Source organism: Rousettus aegyptiacus, unplaced genomic scaffold (genome assembly GCF_014176215.1).
Source record: "Rousettus aegyptiacus isolate mRouAeg1 unplaced genomic scaffold, mRouAeg1.p scaffold_m13_p_9, whole genome shotgun sequence".
In the NCBI taxonomy this organism is placed as follows: domain Eukaryota; kingdom Metazoa; phylum Chordata; class Mammalia; order Chiroptera; family Pteropodidae; genus Rousettus; species Rousettus aegyptiacus.
In genome coordinates this window covers 100,224,766-100,245,454 of record NW_023416312.1, presented here as the reverse complement: position 1 = coordinate 100,245,454, position 20,689 = coordinate 100,224,766, and the positions used below count along the sequence as shown (strand labels likewise).

At 56.6% G+C, this 20,689-nt stretch overlaps 1 protein-coding gene across 10 annotated transcripts in view; it reads right to left on the bottom strand.

Annotated features, from left to right (window-relative positions):
* ATP2B3 (ATPase plasma membrane Ca2+ transporting 3) overlaps positions 1–20,689 on the bottom strand; it is a 66,901-nt gene that overhangs the window by 36,768 nt on the left and 9,444 nt on the right. For 3 of the 10 annotated variants that reach the window (XM_036227048.1, XM_016133052.2, XM_036227050.1), the window contains exons 1-6: positions 10,885–11,092; positions 6,437–6,634; positions 5,971–6,228; positions 5,442–5,567; positions 4,691–4,816; positions 1,578–1,619 (exon numbers count right to left, since the gene is read on the bottom strand). In XM_036227048.1, coding sequence (XP_036082941.1) covers positions 1,578–1,619; positions 4,691–4,816; positions 5,442–5,567; positions 5,971–6,228; positions 6,437–6,634; positions 10,885–11,092 — 958 coding nt within the window. Of the gene's footprint in view, positions 1–1,577; positions 1,620–4,690; positions 4,817–5,441; positions 5,568–5,970; positions 6,229–6,436; positions 6,635–10,884; positions 11,194–11,515; positions 13,894–20,689 lie in introns of those variants that run through there. The other 7 variants (XM_036227046.1, XM_036227053.1, XM_036227052.1 and 4 more) reach the window with 5 other exon arrangements.

The window sequence follows — 20,689 nt, the reverse complement described above, 5'->3', positions numbered from 1 at the left end:
GGACATAGTTTTAGGGGGTTTCTTTGCTTTCTGAGTGTGACACTACGTGGGTACTATCTTGTTTACCATCTCTGTCCTTGGCAGCCCAGCCCCTCCCAGGCGGGACAAAGATGATTCTCTCGAGGCCTCACAGAAGAAGGGAGGACATACAGAAGCACAAGTAACCGGGGCACACAGATAGGACAGCCAGTCCCGGCATACCCCAAATCTCAATACCTGAGAACAGAGGCCTGAGGCCCAAGGAATATTCCAGAACTGTAAGCTTAATGATTCATCAGTCCACTGGTGTCCAAGCCACCTCCCTGCTCCCCTCAGGGAGGCCCAGGAGCCCCCGCGCTCTCCCGTCATGCTCCCTGCTCAGCCCGTCTCATTTCCTGCCAGCTCCTGGCTTCCACCAGGGCCCCGGCTCGCCATGAGCGCTTCCCTCAGCCCACACCCTGGCTGCTGGAGGCCACTTCCTGCACGAGCTGCCCTGGGCAAGCCTCACGTCTCTCTCTCTTCCTGGAATTACTCCTTTGATAGATACTCTCCTCCAGCCACTTCCCTGCCTCTTCTCTGGAACAGGAGGCTCCCTCGTGGCTCCTCGTGATGGCCCTGACACTAGGGCGGTGATAATATGTCTCCGGCCCTGCCTCCATCACTTCTGTCACTTCAAACTGTCCATGGCCTGTGGGTCTCCAACTGCACCGCCCCACACAATCCTGTCCATCCCTTACCCTGAGGGGGCACCGCACCCACTCATTTTTTGCTCACTGCTCTCGTTCCCACCCAGTGCGGCTCTTGGTGCTCCTGATGCCATCACTGTGCGCCTCTTTCCACCTGTGTCTACTGCTCCCTTTTGCTTCCAGCCTTCCCACCTGTCCTTTCTTCCTTTGGCTGCCTGAGACCACTCACTGATGGCTTCTTCTTCCCAGGGGCTTTAGTCCAGAGCTCACAGCCACAGAGACACTCAAGGTTCCGCCCAGCTGGGCCACTCTTGCCTCATGTCCCATTGACTGTCACTCCCTGCCTTAGCCAGGGCCCTAGCCATTAGGCTGTCACCCTGCCCCAAATGCCTTCCGAACCCTAGCTATGCTCTGACTTCCAGTTTGCTTGTCTGACTCTGGGCCTCTGGGTCCCACGTTGTGCTTGAGTTCTGCTCCCTGGTCTATCTCTCTAGACTGTGACCTTCCTGAAGGCTGGCATGGTGCTTTTGACCACCTTTGGACCTACAGTGCATATGACTGACCACTGACAAGCCTTTATCCCAGCCACAGAGGCTCGGCTCTCACCAGGCATTTGGACTGAGAGGAGAGAGGGCCTCTGCTCCTTGGATGGCTGCCCAGCAGAAAGGCAGCTAAACTGGGAAACCCACAGGCCTGGTTAGACTTTGGGCAAGTCACCCTTTCTGAGCCTCAGTTTCCTCACCAGGATGCCTGCTCACAGGTGATCTTTACATACTTCTGGTGGGATCTGCAGAAGGGCCACCTTGCCCCACTCACGTGATCTCTAGCTGCTGCTCCTGCAACTGAGACGGGCGACCCCCCACTCTGTGCTTTACCCTTTCCCCCCCACCCCCAGCATGGGGCTCGCATTACCTTTGGTCTGGCTACTCTCCATCGCCCCATCCTGCTGCTTGCCTACAATGGAAAAGGAATGACAGACACAGAGACTTGAGAACATCTACGTGGCCCTGGCACATGCACACAGGACAGCAGGTCATGGACAGTGTAGCAGTGAGCACAGGGGAAAGATGGGAAAGAAGGGAGGAGGGCCCTGTCTTCTCCAGGCTCATGCTGATGCCCTCTTGCCACCTCCTGGCGCGTGGGCACCATGAACACTTGGGCTTCCTGAGCGAGATCCCTAGCCATGGCTCGCCACTGGGCCTTGACCCCAGCCCTCCAGTGAACTCCCAAATCTAGTCCCTGGATGGACCCTCAGTCACATGTGACTGGCACTATAGGAGGTTCCTGGAAGGGTTGTCGCCATGGGGAGTGAGAGCTGCCGGTTGTCTGGTCCCAGCTCTGTCACCTTGAGCAGGGTCTCCCAGAACCAGCGTGAGGAGTTTACCTAGAAAGTTCTCTGCTGGCCTAGAGATCATCTTTCTCTGCAGCGTGGCCCACAGTTAGCTCTATGTGTACTTAGGAGTGACAAAGGAGAGAGACTCCAGGAATTTGCCAGGCTTGGGCACTGGGCTGTGTGTTGGGCAACTAGCGATGGAGGGAGCAGCAGGGACATGAGATGACTGGTGCCCCAGGTGGACCTGTGCCGGGGGTCAGTGGTGGACGCATCGAAGGTGAGGACCCAGCCTGCCTCCTCCATAGCCCCTGCAGCCAACAGCTGCTACACGAATGCAGCAGCTCCCTGAACGTGCTCTGCAACCACGAAGCCTACAGCAGGATGTCAGGGACTGTGCGGCAATTGACTTCCCAAGGCCAAGGTAAACAGTGCTGGCCGCACCACTGGTTTCCAAGAGCAGGAGAGACTGCAACTCTGGAAGAGCCCAGGAGACCTGACAGGTGAGGCGACTGTGGCAGGGAGCCCGCTGCTGTGCTTGGGGTCTGGCTCTGTACCTCAGCTCCTTCTGGGGCCATGCATGAGCTGGCAGGATCCAGAGACAGGAGGACAGGAGGAGCTTGTGGGATGACTTGTCAGCCACCACCCAATAGCTCATGTCGCTGAGGATCCATGACCCCAAAAAGGGTGCTACGGTAGCTCCCAGGCAGTGGGGTCTGGTCTGGGGGCCCCAGGGAGGACAGAGAGGCTCCCTGCAGGGCAGGGTGGAGTCTGGGTTGGGCCCTCTGTGCCCAGGACCTCTGAAGGGGTTGCAGGGAGGTTCAGACATGAAAGAGACCTCTGCGGGGAGAGGAGACACCTGTAGGCACATAGTGACGATACAGCACAATGAGCAGGTGTTGCCAGAAGCCCCGAGGCTGTGGAGGACCAGAAGAAGGATGGATCCAGAGGACCCAGGCTGCAGACAGGGCCAGGGGAGCCCCGTGGAGGAGGGAGGGAGGTTTGGGATGAGCACTATAGGAAGAGGAGGACTGTGCTGACCTGAAGAAGGACAAGAGTCAAGGGAGGGAAGGAGGGGAAGGACGGTACCTCACAGAGAAGAAGGGTGAGTAGGAATCAAAGCCAAAAGGCAAGAAATAGGTGTATTGGGGAAGCAGCAGATGGACAGGGAGTGTTGTACCGATAGATAGATGCAGTTAGGATGCAGAGAGGGGGAGGGGGAGGCACTGGGCATGGCCACCTTCCTGTCTCTGCAGTGGTCCAGGCCTTGGACTGAGACCTCAGTGTGAGCTCGTAGGTGCTGCTGCCCCTTCCCCTGACCCTGAACGCCTCTGCTCCAGGGCCCCCTCAGGGTTCCCCTCTTCCAGGAACCTGGCTGGTGGAGGCGCCCCCTATGACTCCTAAATAGCCCAGCCTGAGGTGCTGGAGAAGGGCGACGGGGAGAGGATCTGGGTTGGGGAGGGATCTGGGGTAGGCTGAAGGGGTTTTGTCAAGGTCAAAAAGAGGGCCTAGGAAGGAGTGTAGAAGGGGCGCCCTGCCAACTAGCCGGGCAGTCAAGGGCTGGGACATTATCATGTCCTTCCTATGCTGGGTCTGCGCAGAACAATCCTGCCTGCTCTTCGGGCCCAGCGGCTTTGACTAACTGAGGTGGGGCAGGTGACTGGTACCCCTCTGTCCCTTGCCCAGCTCACCGGCCCCAGCATCTCACTAATCTTAGGGGCCCTGGATACAGGCTTCTGGCACATGTTCTTCCCACATGTGTGCAGTTTCTTTGTACTTTGAGTGGGCCCTGGTAGATTCTCTGAGAGGGGAGGCACACATAGAAAATTCCGGTCACCACTTGGTTTGACTACAGGACAGGCCTGAGGGGAGATCCAGGTCAGAGCGAGATGAGTCATGAGCAGGTGCAGGCCTGTGTCACAGAAGGGCATGGGGTTCTGACCGGAGGGATTGGGACAGGGGTGTGGAAGCTGAGGGCAGTTCTGTAGCATTATAAGCCCTGTTCTGAGGACTGGAGGAGACACTGGCCATGCCTGGAGCTCAGAGCACAGGCAACGGAAAACAGCAGGAAGGCCAGGGCGGCTACAGAGTTGGGCTCTCTGAAGACATCCATCCCTTGACACTTCTTTCCCTTGGGGTATTGGCTCCTGCCCATCCCGGGTACCTCTGGCCCTGGACATCCTTTGGGGGTTCCTTCTGCTTGGAAGCCCTCCGCCTATGGCTGCGTGACCTGCATTCCCCAGCTGCCACGTTGGCCTGGACCTCAGCACTTCACTGTAGCAGTTGCGCACCCCTGAGGGTAGGCACAAGCCCCTGGCAGCATTCTCCCAAGTGAGGGTGGCTGGCCCCAGTAACTCAGATCCAATTCCTACTATGGTAGAGGACTCTCCCTACCCCAGAGCACACATATCCCAAAGCCTTTGGGGACTAGCCATCTGAGAGAAGCTGTACTTACACAGAACTGAGGGGCCCCTGACCTGCTGGTTCTGGGGCAAAGACCCACAAAAGGGGTCCCTGAAAGGAATCGGAAGTGAGGGTATGGCCTCCAGTCCTGAGGGCTGGCTCTACCAGAGCCAGAGCCAGAGCCGGAGCCAGCAACTGGCCCAGTGGGGGACCGTCAGTAGCAGGCGAAGAAGAAACAGCGAACTGCCTAGAAGCGGGGTCAGCTCCAGGATGGAGGTCAAGGTGGCCTTACCTTTCTTATCCTTCTTCTCCTCCTCCTCTCCACCAGCTCCAAGCAAGGTAAAGATGATGCCTGTCTGGGAGTTCACACCAACGGCAGTCACCACCATTCTTCCAGAACCTTCCATGACATGAGTGCCTGGCACAGTCAATACAGAGACACAGACGTGGAGATTCACACCACTGTCCCAGGAATCCCAGAAGCAAGGATTCAGCTTCTGGAGGCCCCTGGAGGCTGTGTTGGACCCTAAGTCTAGGCTGAAGGCTCATCCCTGGCCTGAAGAAGCCACTTGCCTACAGCCACAGAGTGAGCAGTTCACAGGGCTCGCCTGGGGCCTCCAGCCTCCCGGTCCTGCTTTATACTGCATTTGCCACTGGTGTAAACACTGGGCTAAGCCAGAACCTTCTGGAAAGGGAGCACCATCCCCACTGGCTCTTCTTGAGGGTCTGGATTAGGGAGGAGGACAGCACTATGCTGACCCAGAGCCAGCTCCAACTTCTAAGGGGTTCCCTCAAGACACCGGGTGCCCTCTGGGGCTGGGAGGGCCTCTGTCTTTCTCCGAGGATGAAGCGGCCGCCACCATGCCTCACACAGACTGCTCTGGCTTTGCAGAGGGTGAAGTCTTCAGACCCTTTAACCCGAAAGGCAACTCAGGGTGACCCTGGTTGAGGGGGTTGCTGGGTCGAATGGCTTCCAAGGTTGCTGGGCTGGTCCAGAGGTCAGAGTCATCCCCAAGGTCTGGGCCAACACCCTGAGGCCTCACCTGAGAGCAGCATGGGGTCTTTGTCAGCAGACTTGCGCACGTGGTCCGACTCTCCAGTCAGGGAGCTCTCATCAATCTTGAGGTCATTGCCCTGGATGAGCACGCCGTCGGCAGGCAGCAGGTCCCCTAAGGGCAGCAAGGCAGCCAGAACCACAAGCTATGGGTCCAGGCTGCCTTCCTCCCACTGGCTTCTGCCTCACTAGGAAGAGGTCCTGTTGGATGTGGGGCCCTCTTCCTTCGGTCCTCTCCTTTCTGGGGAGCTCTACATACCCCTCGCCCTATGGTCCAGCTGCCAAGGAGTGGGGACGACAGAAGCATTCTGCAGTGGTGGGGAAGCCCTTGACAGGCTGTGGGGACAGCTCATTTCCTGGGACCTGTGACGCACACTCCCTACCTCTAGCCTCCTGCTGTTGAGGGCACACATGACCCTGGGGAGAAAGCTTGCACTTGGGGTCTCTTCCAGCCCATGCTCTCCCCAAAATGGGAGCTGAGCATCCTCCACAGAATGTGTGGTGATAGGTGCACTCACCATACTTGACCTGGGCAATGTCCCCTACTACCAGCGCGGCCACAGGGACCTGAAAGAGCTGCCCGTTCCGGATGACCGTGAACTTCTGCTCCTGCTCGATACGGCTCTGCAGGCCTCGGAACTGCTTCTCCTTGCTCCAGTCATTGAAAGCCGTGACCAGCACCACACAGATGACAGACAGCAGGATGGCCGCCCCCTCGATCCAGCCAGCCTCGGCCTCACCTTCATCTTCTGCCCCAGCAGACACATTCCCGCACACTGTGTCCGAGGACAGAGTGAAGTACAGAGGTGGCAGAGGAGTCATTCCTGCTGGCTCCTTCCTGCCTCTGAGCTAGGGACATCCTGCGACCCTCCCTCAATCTCAGGATCAATTCCTCCCCTCTTGCCATCATGACTGCACGCTGTCCTTGTCCTGCCCCTTCCTGCCAGATCCTTCCTCGCCATCCCTCTGGCTTCTGCTCCTTACCTTCGCTCTCCTCTCCGGGCGGTGCGTAGAACGAGAGGCCTAGGGAGACGATGGCGGCCACTTCCAGGATGATAAGCGTGACGTCCTGCAGGGCTTCCCACACCAGCTGCAGGAAGGTCTTGGGCTGCTTGGGAGGGATGAAGTTCTGCCCGTAGATCTGCCTGCGCTTCTCCAAGTCGCTGGCGTTGTCGGCTAGGCCTGCACGGTGCCCGGATGGACAGCAGAGGCACAGAGGAGACAATGGGAAAGGCAGCCCCCACCCTGTCCCGCACCTTCTCCCACACATACCTGTCTCTCCATCTGGACTGAAAACAGCCGGAAGTTGGGAACCGCGCTGACCTGGCTGACCCTGGGACATGTGTGTGGGAGTGCCTGTGCTGCCCCTCCAGCTGCCCGGATGGTGCGGGCGTGGCATCAAGTGAGAATGAGGGGCCCTTAGCATGAGGAAGGGCAGGCCTATCCTCCTGATACGCCCGGTAAGGTCTAGGGACTACGGTGGGTCCCTCCGAAGGGATCTCGTCGGCTTTGCTCACTCTGTCGATCAATGACCTGGCACCCATGATGCCCAGGAGGTGCACAGGGACTACTCCCAGCCCTGTGCTCTCATGGCCCACCAGAGACAGCTGCCTCCTTCCTAACGCCTTCTCCAGACCCTGGTGCAATGTCCACCCCCACCCCTGAGCTGGGGGTCACGGTGAAGGGCTGGATGGGACATGGGCTCCTTGCCCTGTCCACAGGACCCCACTGCAGCTGCACATGTGACAGTTGCTGAACATCTGTAAAGCTAATAGGATTGTCAATGGTTAATGCTCGTGCCGCAGTATCCTCAGGCCACCAGGCAGAAGACAAGGAGAGCGAAGGCTGGCGAAACTAATCCCAGTGGGGAAGCCCATGTGACGTGGGGCTGAGGAGTTGAGAGGGGCCTGACCCGATGGTTCTAGAGTCCTGGGAAGCCCTTCCACATCCCGGACAGCCTGCGGTGTGTGTGCCAGGAGGGAGGGCAGGCCTGGTTGATGCAGGGGCTGAGGATCAATGGCCACAAAGGCGCTAGCCTGGCATTCGGAAGACAGGCCCTTACTTCTTTTCTTGGGAAAACCCACTTCCTACGCAGGATTGTGCTGAGGCGTCTGGGTCTCTGTCTCTAGAACATGAGTCTCCTTAGGCCCATGCCTGAAAGTATCGAAGGCTTCCATATAGGACTAGCATCCAGGTAACTGCCTTCCAAGGCCAAACATCCGCCTGGCCACCTCCCCAGAGGCTGGCAGATGGAACGTTGCGGTCCCTTGGCCCCATCCCCAGCCTTTAGAATTTTGCTTCCTTCCAGGCTCATCTGTCCACAGCCTTTTTCGCTTCTCTGATACCAAGCGCCCAGCCCCACACTGACACCTGGTGGACCAATGGTGACTTGCAGTTTCCAGGCCTGAGTAGCTGCCACTCCCATGGCCTCCTACAGAGACAGGGGACCACCAGAAGGGCCCGGGTCCCAGCCCATGTGGTGCTCCCAGCTGGCTTAAGAAAGCACACAAGACCGGGCCCCAGAGGATATGAGAACAAGAAAGTGCTAAATGTGATGCCAAAGGAATCAGAAGGAAGGAGGGTGGGTGTGCGCTGGGCATGGAAAGACGGCTTCTAGGGAGGGGCAGGGAGGGTCTGGTCCAAGGTGGAAGGACTGGCAAGAGCAAAAGCTCACAGCCAGCATAGCCTTGGCACGTCCCCAGAGCTGGGCGATGACCACAAGCCGTCCTCCCCATCCATTAGAGCGGCAGCTGTCCCTGCCCTTCTGCCCCTGGCTTCATCCTGCCTAGCTGCCTGTGGCTCAGGTTTCGAGAGTCTGCAGCTTCCCAGTTGAGTGTCTGGGAGAGACTCAGGACTTAAGTGCCTAAGGGCTGAGGATCCAGTTGAGGGCCTGTGCCGCACTCCTGATTGCGGCCTGCGTTCTTGAGGTAGAGGAGATGTAGGAAGCTGTGGTCAGGACTAGGGAGGCACTTCAACAGAACCCTGGGTCTCTCCTCCCCCTGCACTGATCTGGAGCCCTCAAGAGGGACAGTTCCCCCAAAGAGCTCACGTGAATCTGCATTCTGCCTGCCCCACCCCACATAACCAGCTTGTCCACAAAGGAAGCTGGGCACTTAGGGGCCTCCCTCCCAGGAGCTTACTCCCTCCCTCTCTCCCTCCCTTTCTCCCTCCATCAGCTTGTCCCTTGCTTTGGTTTCCTCTTGAAGCTACAGCAATGCTTCCCTCCCTTGTCCTAGACCAGCAGTAGGACTTGGCCTTCCTGTGGGCTGCAGGGTCCTGACAACTGCCTGCCGCCACTGAAGCACTCACTTGGTGGGGGGCGGGGGGAGGCAGCTGCAGCCCCTCCGGTTCCTGAGCATGCAAGCATGCAGGCTGGCCCAGACGGACCCTTGAGGGCGGCCCAAGTACAGGGTGCTACGGGCAGGGTCCGCCGGTTGGCATGGACACAGATGGGCGCCCTGCCCAGAGCAGAGGCCAGATGCCATTGGAATTGAATTAGGACCACATCGTGTGGCTCCTGGCTAATCCTCCCCCTCCTTTCCATGACTGCTGGTGGAGACCAGACAAGGGAAGGTCAGCGACCCAGGTCTTCCAAGTGGGATACCACTGAGCTTGGCCTAAGACCCAGGTTCCCTGGCTTATGGAATCCTTGTGGATTGCTACAAGTCCCCCCACCCCAATACACCATGTACTTCCCCACCCTTTCCAAAGCATCATTCTGCTGGCAACCCCAGTCTGCCCACCTTGCCAGGGGGTTGGTGTGAGGCCTGGGGTATAGCTAAGCTGGCTCCTCCCATGAGCTCGGGCCATCGTGTTTCAGCAGGAGTGAGTGGGGGCGGGGATGTGGGTCAGAAATCTGGGACCAAGTCAGCAGGTATGCGAGAACCCCACACTTGCTAGGGTTGGACCTTGAGGGCTCCCCAGGGGCGGTCCTTGCACTGCTCATTCTTTGGGATGCAGACCAGGCCTGGCTGGCTCCCTCTGTTGGGGCCGGGCCACCCACCTAGGCACCTGCCCTTCTCCATGGCTGCCCCTCCACAGGCACCGGGCACACTCCAGAGCTGTTGTGGCAGAATCGGGCAGGTTCCCAGGGGCCTTGACATTTTAAATATTTAACAAAGCCTGACAGGCAGAGGAAAGAGCTGCCAGCTGAAGCCCATCTGCTTCCTTTTATCTGGGGGAGACCAGAGCTCTTGTGGCTAAATGGCCCCAAATCATGGGGGAGGGCAAGGAGGAGGGAAGGAGAGAGATCCTCTGGCCCTGAGCCAGACCATCTGCCCCCGTGACACACCCTCTCAGCCCAGGTCCCTTTAGAGTGCAAAGCAAGAGAAACCAAGGAAGCCCAAGGAAGGCCATCCACCTTGGAATTCCTGACCTGGACAGGTAGAAATCTCTCACCTGACCCTTGGGTCCACTTCCTCCTTAGTAGGCCATCTCCGCTCCCCACTCCAGCCCATGAGCCACCCGCAGACAGACAGGGCCAAGGAGCAGGAGATAAGGCAATGGCCAGGGCCCTGGGTAGGTGAAGGTATGATGGCTGAGAGTGGAGCTGATGAGATCGACCAGCGCTGGCCCAGAGCAGGCCTGGCGCCGGATTGGGACAGCTCCAGCAGCCCTGACAGGGAGATGCCAGCTGGGCCAGAAAACACTCCAGCTCCTGGAATCTGGGGCCGAGCCTGGTTCCTGGTGGTCCTGGCCTCTCAGCAGACCCAGCAAGAGGGACTGGGGAAGGCTGGTACAGGGCAGGGCAGAGGTTTGCCTCTGGATCAAGGCCGCAGAACTGAGGTGAGGACCCAAGATGGTACTCAGGCCTACATTCCTAGAACCTTCTCGAGGTTGTCCTCCGACCCCCACCGGCTCTCTGGAGGCTCCCTGCAACAGATCTGCCCCTAACTATACTGCCTCAAGCTTGTACTTTGGGACAGCCTGCCGCCAGTGCCACTGCCACTTGATACCCTGGGTACCACTCCGTCAGGCTGCACCATCCTCAACCCACTCCGTTCCTTGTCAGAGAGGCTCCAGAGGGCTCACGTGTTGTACTCCTTCCTCCTCTTCCCATGCTTTTAAATTGGACACGGGGCCGAGAACACGTGGCACCCAGAACATGCAGACAGGGGCCACCCTGTCTCCTCTCTTCCTCTTCTCTGTCGTTCAATTTCTATTTATTCCAAAGAAGAGATGAGAGCAAAGAGCTGCTGATTTTGGAAGTATGGGTGCAGGGGTCAGGACACAGTTCCTGGAGGGCCGCAGGTTGTGCAGATGGTAACCTTCTTGCCCCATGCAGACCATGTTCTGCTCACGGGTAAATGGCTGCCCAAGGGGGACATGGTCAGGGTTAACAGTGGCCTGCCTTGGGGGTAGAGAATGCCTCTGGATGGCCCAGAGTCCCCTGCACACACGTGGACACGCTCGGGCTCTGTTGGCAGACTTACCCTCTGTGGGTGAGGTCTTCAGCCTCCTGCAGAGCCCACCGACATCCCCATAGGCTTCCTGGATCTTCTGCAGGGCCTCGGCCCCTCGGAGCTCCATGAGGGAGCGCAGCTCAGCCAGCGTGCACCCAAAGCCGCCTGCATGTGGGGCTTCCCGCTGCTGCTGGGGCTTCGGGTGGAACTCGATGGAACTGTTGGCCATGTCGCCCATCCTGCCTGTTGCACTGGGAAGAGAGGGTGCTGGGCCTTCTCACAGGCGCAGCCTCAGCTAGCGGAGGTGGTGGCAGTGGGGAAGTGGCCAAGCGCAGACACCTGGGGAGAAGAAGGTGAGAAAAAGCTAGAGGTACAGATGAGACAAAACCGAGGCCCGTTCTTCTAGAATGTTCTCTGCAAATCTGCTCTCAGTCCAAGTCATGACTCACTGAGTGAAAAATTCACCTCCCAGGCTGGGCCAGTGGCCCTCATGCCCTGCCAGGCCCACCTGTCAGGCCACCCACTAGTCTTGCCCACCATGAGCACCCTAGCCTGGAGGGCCGGGATTGATTAGCGACGGTCTTGCCCTGGCGTGGGTGGGTTAACTGTGCCACGGTTCTCCCATGGCCATGCCCCTCTAGCGAATCATCAGCTCCATCACCTCCAGCTCTTGCCTGATTAAGGCTCGCCCTGTGAGGCCGGCATGCTATAAATCCGGGTGGTGAGACAGTCGTTTGGCACGGCCTCTGCTGCTCGCAGCTTACAGTTTCAGGCTCGGTGCCGCGCAGGGGTCCAGATAGCAGGCCAAGCCATGGACAGGGCCAGCTGGGTGCCAGGTCAGGGTGTCTCTGCTGCCCTGAGGGTACCTGGGTGGGGGCGGGAACAAAGAAGAGAGGAGGCCCAGAGAAAGGGGGAAGGGAGAGAGGGAAAGAGAGGGCGAGACAGGGAAGGACCAGAGACACGGATGGGGGAGGCGGGGAGGGAGGGAAGGAGGAGATAAAGGGAATGGAAGGGGAGGGGTGGAGGACAGTGCACACGGGAGAAAGAGGAAAGCAGCCATGGGTCACTGGCGACTTCTCTGTTGTCCTGCCCCACTGTGCTGGCGCCGCCCACTCCCCACAACACTGAGAGCAGCCAGCTGACTCAGGCCACCTCACCTTCACCACCCTTGCTCCTCCGCAGAGTTCATGAACTTTCACTCCTCTGACTGTCCCCTCCCCCTACCACCACTGCCCACACCTGCCCAAGAAACCGCTGGAGACTGGGCTGCGCCGCCCTCAGCCTTCACAGGGTCTGGTGGTGTGTACCACGGGGGAGCCTGCTGGGCCTGCCGGGCCTGGGCTCTTTGCTTCTCCTGCTGGTCTTTCCCCACCTCTCCTTCCCAGCCTGCAGCCTGTGCATGAGTAGAAGCATCCCCCAAGGCCATGAGCTAAGCTCCTAGGACTGAACTAGTCTCAGTGCACATGGCCTTGGCCTTCACACCAGCAAAGAGGCCTCCTGGTAACGTGGCTAAGTTGAGCCTGATTTCTTGCCTTTAGGAAGGCTCTTCGTTCAGAAGGATTCTCTTGAATACAGAATTTGGCCACCAATCCAGATTTCTGACCTAGAACTGTCCACAGAAGAGCCATAGCCCAGAGCCTGGTGGCCTGCTGCTCTCAGGAGAGCCCCCACCTGTCACTCAGAGCCTAGTGAATGCCGGGAGTAGGTATGCACCCTCAGGAGGGCTCAAAATATTGGTGGGTGCCTCAGTTACTCTAGACACTGTCCTTACACTGTCAAGAACAAGCTTGTGTACCTAAGGCATTCCTCGCCCGTGAGGTCTGGGATGCAGAGATGTGCCTCAGAAAATGGCCATCCGCGTTTTAAAAGTTTGGGTACCTCAGTGTTAACTTCCTAGACACCTTCCACATGGAGCCGCGTTCACTGAGAAAACATGTGGGAACCAAGTGGTAGACCTGCAAATGCCAGTTCTCTCTCACACCCACGCATCTCCCGACTGCCCTCCTTCCAGTTCACCATCTGACAAATCTTTACTGAGCATCTACCACACGCCAGCGCTGGGGACAGAAGGGTGGACAGCACCGAATGGAGCCCTGTGCTCTCTGTCTGGCTAGGAGGTGGGTACCTACCAGGTCCAGCTTGTGAGAAACAGACATGAGAGAAGGCCTCTCAGAAGGGGCACATCTGAGAAAAGGCTAGAGCAAGGCGAAGGAGTGAGTCATTCTCCTGGAGGGAAGAGTGTTCTGACATCCGGAAGAAGACAGGTAATGGGGCAGGTAATGGGGGAAAGACGCTGCAGATTCTATGGGGCCACGAGTGACGTGAACCACCACCAAGCAGAGGACTCCTGGCTGAGCGCAGACTGAAGAAGCAGAAGTTGGGAGATGAGGGCGGGGGCTGCAGTCCAGTTGTTCTACCTGACCAGGTGAGGGTGGGGCAGTGCAGGTGAGCCCTGAACTTGGGAATACACAGGACAGCAGAGCACCTGGACTTGAAGAAAGTGAAGCTTTCATGGTGCGTGTGGCAGGGTGGGCTCCTTCTGGAGTGCTACATGAATGCACCCCGCCCACCCAGGTGGGTGCAGCAGGAATTACTCTCTCATTTGCCAGCACAGGAAACCGAGGCTTGGCCAGGCGAGGCAGCAGAGCCATGAGGACGCCCAGTCTTCCTGCCTCTAACCACAGGCCTCAGTGGGGCATTATAAGAACCACTGGGGACAATGATGGCAGCATTCAATTGTCACATGGACAATTGTGTGGAGCCTCCTCCCATACTTTTTCCCCTGCCAGCTTCCTTCACGTCTCCAGAACTTTGCTTAGCCTGTTGGCTGCTGGAGGGAAGGGACGGGGTCAAGGTCTGGTTCATCAATGCAGACATTGGCTTCAGCCAGCATCAGGCCCACTAACGCCTCTGTGAGTCAGTCGGCTTCCCGGGGTCAGCTGTCCTCCAAGCTCCAGGCAGGCAGGGCTGCTAGGAGAGGACCAACTAATGGGTCCTGTGAGTGCCAGGACCAGTGGTGGGACATCCAGCATAAACGTGAGTCGATTGTCCCTGAACAGAATCACACCAGCCCTGGCAGAAGGCTCTCCTCCCAGGCTGAGGGGAGCGGTAGGTACTCACCCCAGGCTCTGATGCCACTGGCCTGTATTCCAAGACCTTCTACACTGAGCCGCCTAGGGACTCCATAGGGGCTCTTTCTAAAAGGGTAGCAGATGGACGATTTCGATCCCTTGTAATCATTTATCTTTTCGCCCTATACACTCACTTGGAGAAGACCTGGTCGGAAAGTGCCAGGCTCCTGCCACACGGCACTGGTGGGCTCCAGGGGGGCGACAGAGTGAATGGCACGTAGTTGGGCGGGCTCATCCAGTGGCCTGACTGAAGCGCCCATTCCTCAGAGAGGGGCAGCCTGCAGGCTGGCGGCACGGCATCTCCACCTCCCCACCCAAGGCCAGCTCTGTCCTCCCCCAGACGCTCCCTGCCCCTGCCCCACAGTGTGACTCTGCCTTCGATTAAGCAACAGCAGCCCAGACAGAGCTATGATGGGTCCTTGAGCTGCTCCTAACTGGTGACTTGTCATTGTTGTGGGCAAATGAGCCCACGGTGACTCATAAAAGGATTGGGTGGGGAGGTGAGGCCTGGCCTTCTGCCAGGGCAGAAAGCATTTTTGTCCCTTGCCACAGCCCCCTGGCTGGCCCTGTGTTCCTCCACACTACAGTATCCCCTGGCACCCTGCCTGCAGCTGTGGTCTGATACTTCTCCCTCATCCCCCACCAAGCGGGCTCCACATCCCATTTACCACCTAACAGGTCTCCCTCCAGTTGGGTGGCTTGTAACCACCCAGCTCTGGGTTACCACCTTCTCTGGTTCAGGTGCTGTCACTCTCTCTGCCTCCAAGGAATGGCACTGGCCTCCAGGAAGCCACATCCTCTGTCTCACCCCTCCCCCCTCCTCCCATCAAGCAAAAGGCCACATTCCTTCAAAGGACCTTCCAGCTCCTCTCCTGTTCTAGCAGTTCAGCCACGCCCCACACTGGTCTCCCCACACTGCTCGCCCTGACACAATAACAGCCTTGCCTGCACACCCTCTGTCCCATCTCTACCTGATGACCTCCGACAAACTGAAGTGTAACGTTCTATGGAAAGTATCTGCCCGAATTAATTGCTATAGAGTCTATAATCCCATTATTGTTCCTCTTTTGCTCTGCTTGGCATTGCAACGACCTGGGAGCATGTCTTTCCCACTCTTGGGGTCGTAAGCTCTTTGAGACATGTGGTCATCGAGTTGGTGGGAAGTGCACTGTGTGGTCAGCCCTGGGTGAGGACGGAAGCCTGGAGAAGTGATTGAGCGGGGTCCTGGCCAGTTGAGGAGGATCTGGGAACCTTGGGAGGGGGAGATCACCGTCCTGGAGAACACGAGGGCAGGGTGCACGGATGAAGGACAGGGAAGCCCACAACCCCCAGCGAGGCACTCTAAGAGTGCTCGGGGGCTCTATTCCAGGTCTGGGGGCCCCTCAAGTCCAAGACTGTGTTTGTGCCTAACCCTCCTCATCTCCATTAACTCCACAGGCCACTGGGCAGACAGGAGCCATCAGTTAAATCAGGCTCTATGTTGAGTGACTATTGGCTGCTGTAGAAACCAAATGGCGTATACTCTTGTTTTCCCCAGTTCACTGTAAGTCTGGGCAATGGTCTCCCTCGTCTAAATAAGCACAGCAGCCATCACTGACATGGCCAAGAACAGAAGTGACCAGGCCTATCAGTTCTGCAGGCCTGACAGAGACGTTCCGTCCTGGGCTGGCTGCCTAGAACGGTTTGTAGGCACCCAAAGGGCAGGGAATGTACCGTTTCTGTACTCTTTCATCTTTCAGACCTTAATTGGCTTAATTGAATTGAAAACCTCCATAGAGGGGGACTGGGACCTTCTGGCATTTGCTCCATCTGGCACAAATTGGTCAGCATGGTGGGGTGGCCAGAGCAGAGACCTGCTGTGGTTCCCTGGCCTGCCTTACCCTCACTGTCACTTTCAACAGGCTGCTACCTCAGGGGGTTGCCGGAGCACTGCAGGAGATCGTCTGAGCTCAGGCTTGTCCCCCAATTGCCTTTTGTACCTTTCCCTCCAGCAGGGTCTGGATATCCTGACATCTCCGGCTGTAGGTCTGGTGGCTCGTGTCTATCCAAGTAGAAATCCAGGAATCCTCTCCTCCTCCCTGGTTACCTCTATGCAGGTTTTAGGGGCTCTCCCAGGACCTCTGACTTAATTTGCCTAGATCCCCTACTTGAATTCTCCCTGCCTCGGTCCTGGAGCTTCCTGAATGAGGTGGGGACACTTCTGTTCCCAGAGTCCACTCTCTTAGGACTCTCAGTCCAGAATCTTTCCTCATTGCACCCCTCATAAACACCTGGGGAGGGCCGAGGGAGGTTCAATGATCAGACCTCCTGGCCATCTTCTTGAGAACAGTCACAATACCCAGAGCAGCTCAGTCCCTTGACTGCCAGGAGACAGGACCTTTCTGCTTCCTCAGCTCTGTGGAGTTGTCCAGCCTCGCCTTTACAGAAGGGGCAAAGAATGGAGGACAGAATCTCACCGCTGTCCTCAGAGTTAGAGGTTGCAATGCATTAGAATACACCCTAATTTCAATTGTGGAAACACAGTCCCATCGTGGCCCCTGTCCACCGCCGGTGTGCAGTTGCTGGGGTCCAAGTGGGCATTTATACCCACGTTGACGGTAAGGCATTTGCTGCCTCTCCAGGGTGGACAGAGCCTGGCCGGCGGCACCAGCTAGAAACCAGGCAGACCCAGTTCCCGATTTCCCTCCCAAGTTGCTGTGCAAGTCCAATTGGCCAATGCCTGAGGGAAAGGGCTGGGCTCTGCTACCCAGGAGGCTTCCACAGGCCCAGGATGCCATGCTCGGAGGCACGAAGAGAGCCTAACCCAGCACAGTCAAGCCCAAGGTCTAAGGTGCCTGCCCCTCCCAGGCTTGTGGCCTCCATTGCCACCCTCCTTGAGGCACACTGCCACAATTCCACCAAGCAGGGGCTCACCTTCCATAACAACCCATGGCTCAGCACCGTGACTCATTGTGGGGATTCCTTGAAATAATGGTCCCCTGCTCTTTCCACCTGCAGGCACCTGGAATCTGGGCCAAGCCCCTCAGAACTGAGAGCAGGAGGTCCCAGAAACCAGCCCGGGCCTCCCGTACAACTGCGCGCACCGGTGGGCTCTGTCAAGCCTGCTGGCAGCAGGCAGGGGGCAGGCAGGGGAATAGGCGCAGAGGCCCTCAGGGAACCCCGCTCACCCTGCCCTCTTCTGGGACTGGTTTGATCTGGGCAGGTGAAGAAGGAGGCCCAAGGGGCTCCTTTAACTTTCGACTTCCCATAATGCCCCCTCCCCAGCCAGGACCTAGCGCTTCTCCCACGCCTCTTGCCCCCTCCCCTCTGCTTGATGCACCTTGGTGACCACCCGGTAGGGAAGGGAGGGCTCCAAGGACGAGGCCTGCATTCAGCTAGGGAGGGAGGGAGGCAGAGGAAGGAGCTGAGGCAGGGAACAGCCTCATTAATATTTCAGAGGCACCATCACTGCAGCTCTCGGGCCCTCACAGCCCCGCCGCTTGTGCTGGTGGAGGGAGGAGGATGGGAAAAGAGAAGGAAATCAAACAGAGAAAACAGATTTAAAGGGACAGCCCCCACTTCGTTCTTTCCTCCCCCTTGTTCCTGGTACAATCTGTGCACACATCAAGTGGCTCTCCCAGGGAGCAGCTTTAGGCAAAACAATAACAGCAAAAAAAACGGTCAATCACCACCGTGGTACCCTCTCCCCAAACTCATGCACATAACTTCCACCGCTGCAGGGCTGTCCTTAGGGCAGGACCTGTTATGCTGTGACCAGGGCACCAGGGCCACCTCAGGGACCCACTGGGGGCTTCCACAGAGACACGAGGATGCTTCCCATCTAGCACCCAGTGCAGACTCAAATGACCATCTCAGGCCAGTAGAAAGACAGATGCACAGAGTCCAAGCTAATTACAGTCCAGCCAAGGAGGATTCTAGACCCCAGGGAAACCTAACAAGTGTAGATTCCTGGAGGCAGCAGGGACCTACGTTGGTGAACCTCTATAGCATCTCTCGGAAACCGGTGGCTCAACGCTTTAGTCTAATCTAGAGCGGCAGATGCCAGACCTGGAGGGGGACTTTAAAAATACTTGGTCCCACTTGGAGCTTCACAGTTGGAAGTGAGGTGGCACTGAGACTCTGTAAAGCCCCCCAGGGGATCCTGAGGCTCGGCCAGGTTTGAACCACACAGTTACCTGCCTTCGGAGGCTACAAGGAAGGCCCAGAATTATCCAGTTAAGACAAGCCCCAACGGAGGATGTGAAGTGGTGTGGCCGCAATGGAGCACAGTATGGCAGTTCCTCAAAAAATTAAACATACGATTACCATAGGATCTAGCAATCCTGCAGTCAAGTCTGTACCCCAAAGAGTGGAAGCAGTGTTTCTAAGAGATTTGCACACCCGTGTTCACAGCAGCAATACTCACAGGAGCCAGAAGGTGGAAGTGACCCAAGTGTCCATCAATAGAGAAATGAATGGATGGACAAAACGTGGTCTATCCACACAGTGGAATATTCTTCAGCCTTACAAAGGAAGGAAATTCTGACACATGCTACAACATGGATGAACCTTGAGGACATGATGCCAAATGAAATAAGCCCGACACGAAAGGGGAAAATAGTGTATGATACCACTTATATGAGGTCCTTAAACTAGGAACATTCACAAGGACAGAAAACAGAATGGTGAGTGCCAAGGGCTTGAAGAAGGAAATGGGGAGTTAGTGTTTAATGAGGATGAATTTCACTCTGGGAAGATGGAAAGTCCTGGGGATAGATGGTGGCGATGGCTGTACAACAACGTGAATTCACTTAATGCTGCTGAACTACACGCTTAAAAATGGTTAAGATGGTAAATTCTATGCTATGTGTATTTTACTGCATTTCAAAAACCAAACATGCCCCTCCAGTCCAGAGCAGGCTCTTGTGGTGCCCTGGGTAATACAGTGATCGCAGGAATTGCACTGTCTTGACCACCGGTCAACTGATAATTCTGCCCACATGGATTTTAACTTTCAGGAGCATCCCCTACCTAAAATGGAGACCTAAGCAGACCATTCCATGTATGCCCTACCTGCTACCCTTCAGCCTCAGTGACCTTTGACACCACCTACATTCTGCCTCAGCTGGCTGGTTGCCTATTACGTGGCAGAGAAGCAGATGAACCGAGAGGCCAAGCTTTCTGGTGGACACTACCACCACCCTTCCCACCCTCCGTGCCTCCTCTTTCTTTGATGTCCATATGCATTTCCTCAGAGGCACTGACCCCACCCTGTCCTCAGAAGGGACCAGAAGGGATGACCAGAACCCTTGGGGAAGGAAGGCCTGGCCTCCAGACCATGGGTTCTGTTAATACAATATGGCGCTAACAAATCCCCAGGAGATTATGGCAGAGACTTGCTAGACATCCCCTGATTTCTATTTCCTTTGTCCTGTGTTGCATTTTAATTTTTAGCTACGTGTCTTGTCATTCAGCTAATGACCATATCACCCCAACTCTGGTGCAGCCATATATGACCATATGACTATGTCCTGGCCAATGAGATTTGAACAAAAGGGACAGGGAAGTACCTTTCTCATAGATAGCACTAGGGGTTCTCAGCGTATGGGGAAAAATAAGATAAGAGCAACTTCAAGTCGTGTCCTTAAAGGGAAGGAATGTGATCTTTCCTGTCCCTCTCCTCCTCTCCGTCTGCTAGAATGCTGATGTGAAGACAGGAGCAGAAGCAGTTATCTTACTCTGTCTGGCACACTGTGTGTTGAGAATGGCACCGAAGGAGCCTGGGTCCCTGATGGCCAAGTAGCTGACATACCAGCCCTAGGTTGCCTGCTTAGATTTTTATGTGTGAAAGAAATCAACTTCTCCCTCATCTATGCCTCCATGAAGCTGGGTCTCCATTAAAGCGGTCAAGTCCATCTGCTAGTTAATTCAGGTGTGCAGGGAGGACCCCAGCCTCAATCACCAGGTACCATGCTTGCCTTTCCTCTACACCCAAATCCAGCTCTGGTTCTAGGAGAGCCAAGAGGCCTCCCCTGAAGTCTCCATGACCTACCAAATCCCCATACTTCCATGGGCTCACAGGGACGTGTGATGATCCAGAGCTGAGCTCCCTGTCACCTGAGCCCTTTGATATTATCTTAGAGGTTCTAGCCAAAGCAAGGGGAGACAGAACCATGAGAGTACCAAAGACAGAGACAGAATGACAATCTTGGCATAGGCACTGCAGAGCACCTGGGCTGCGTGCGGCTCTCTTCTCCATGCTTGGGCAGAATGGCACATTCCCTCCATGCTATAAGCCTCCAAGATGGGGAGACTGATTATTCCCAGTTTCGAACTGAAGCTGCTGAGGCACAGAGAGGTTAACTAGCTCACTCAAGAGGCCACAGCCTCTTTTATGTTTTTGTTGCTTTGTTTTTAACATCTGCACTTTGCACACATGAAAAAAAGAAGAGCTCCCTCAAGGTCACATAGCCAGCGAGGAATAGAGACCAACGTGAACTCAGGTGGTCTGGCACCAGAGAATTTTACATTGTTCCTCTGCCAAGCGACTGCTTAGAAAACCCCAGAAAAGCAACGAACACATGATTAAAACCAATTAAGAGTTCAACAAAGTGACCAGACAGGAAATCTGTCCTTGTAAATCTCAGAGCTTGGGAGCGCAGGTGCTGGAGTCAGGCCTGGTTGTGTGAGCCAGCACAAGTTACTCAACCTCTCTGGATCTCCAC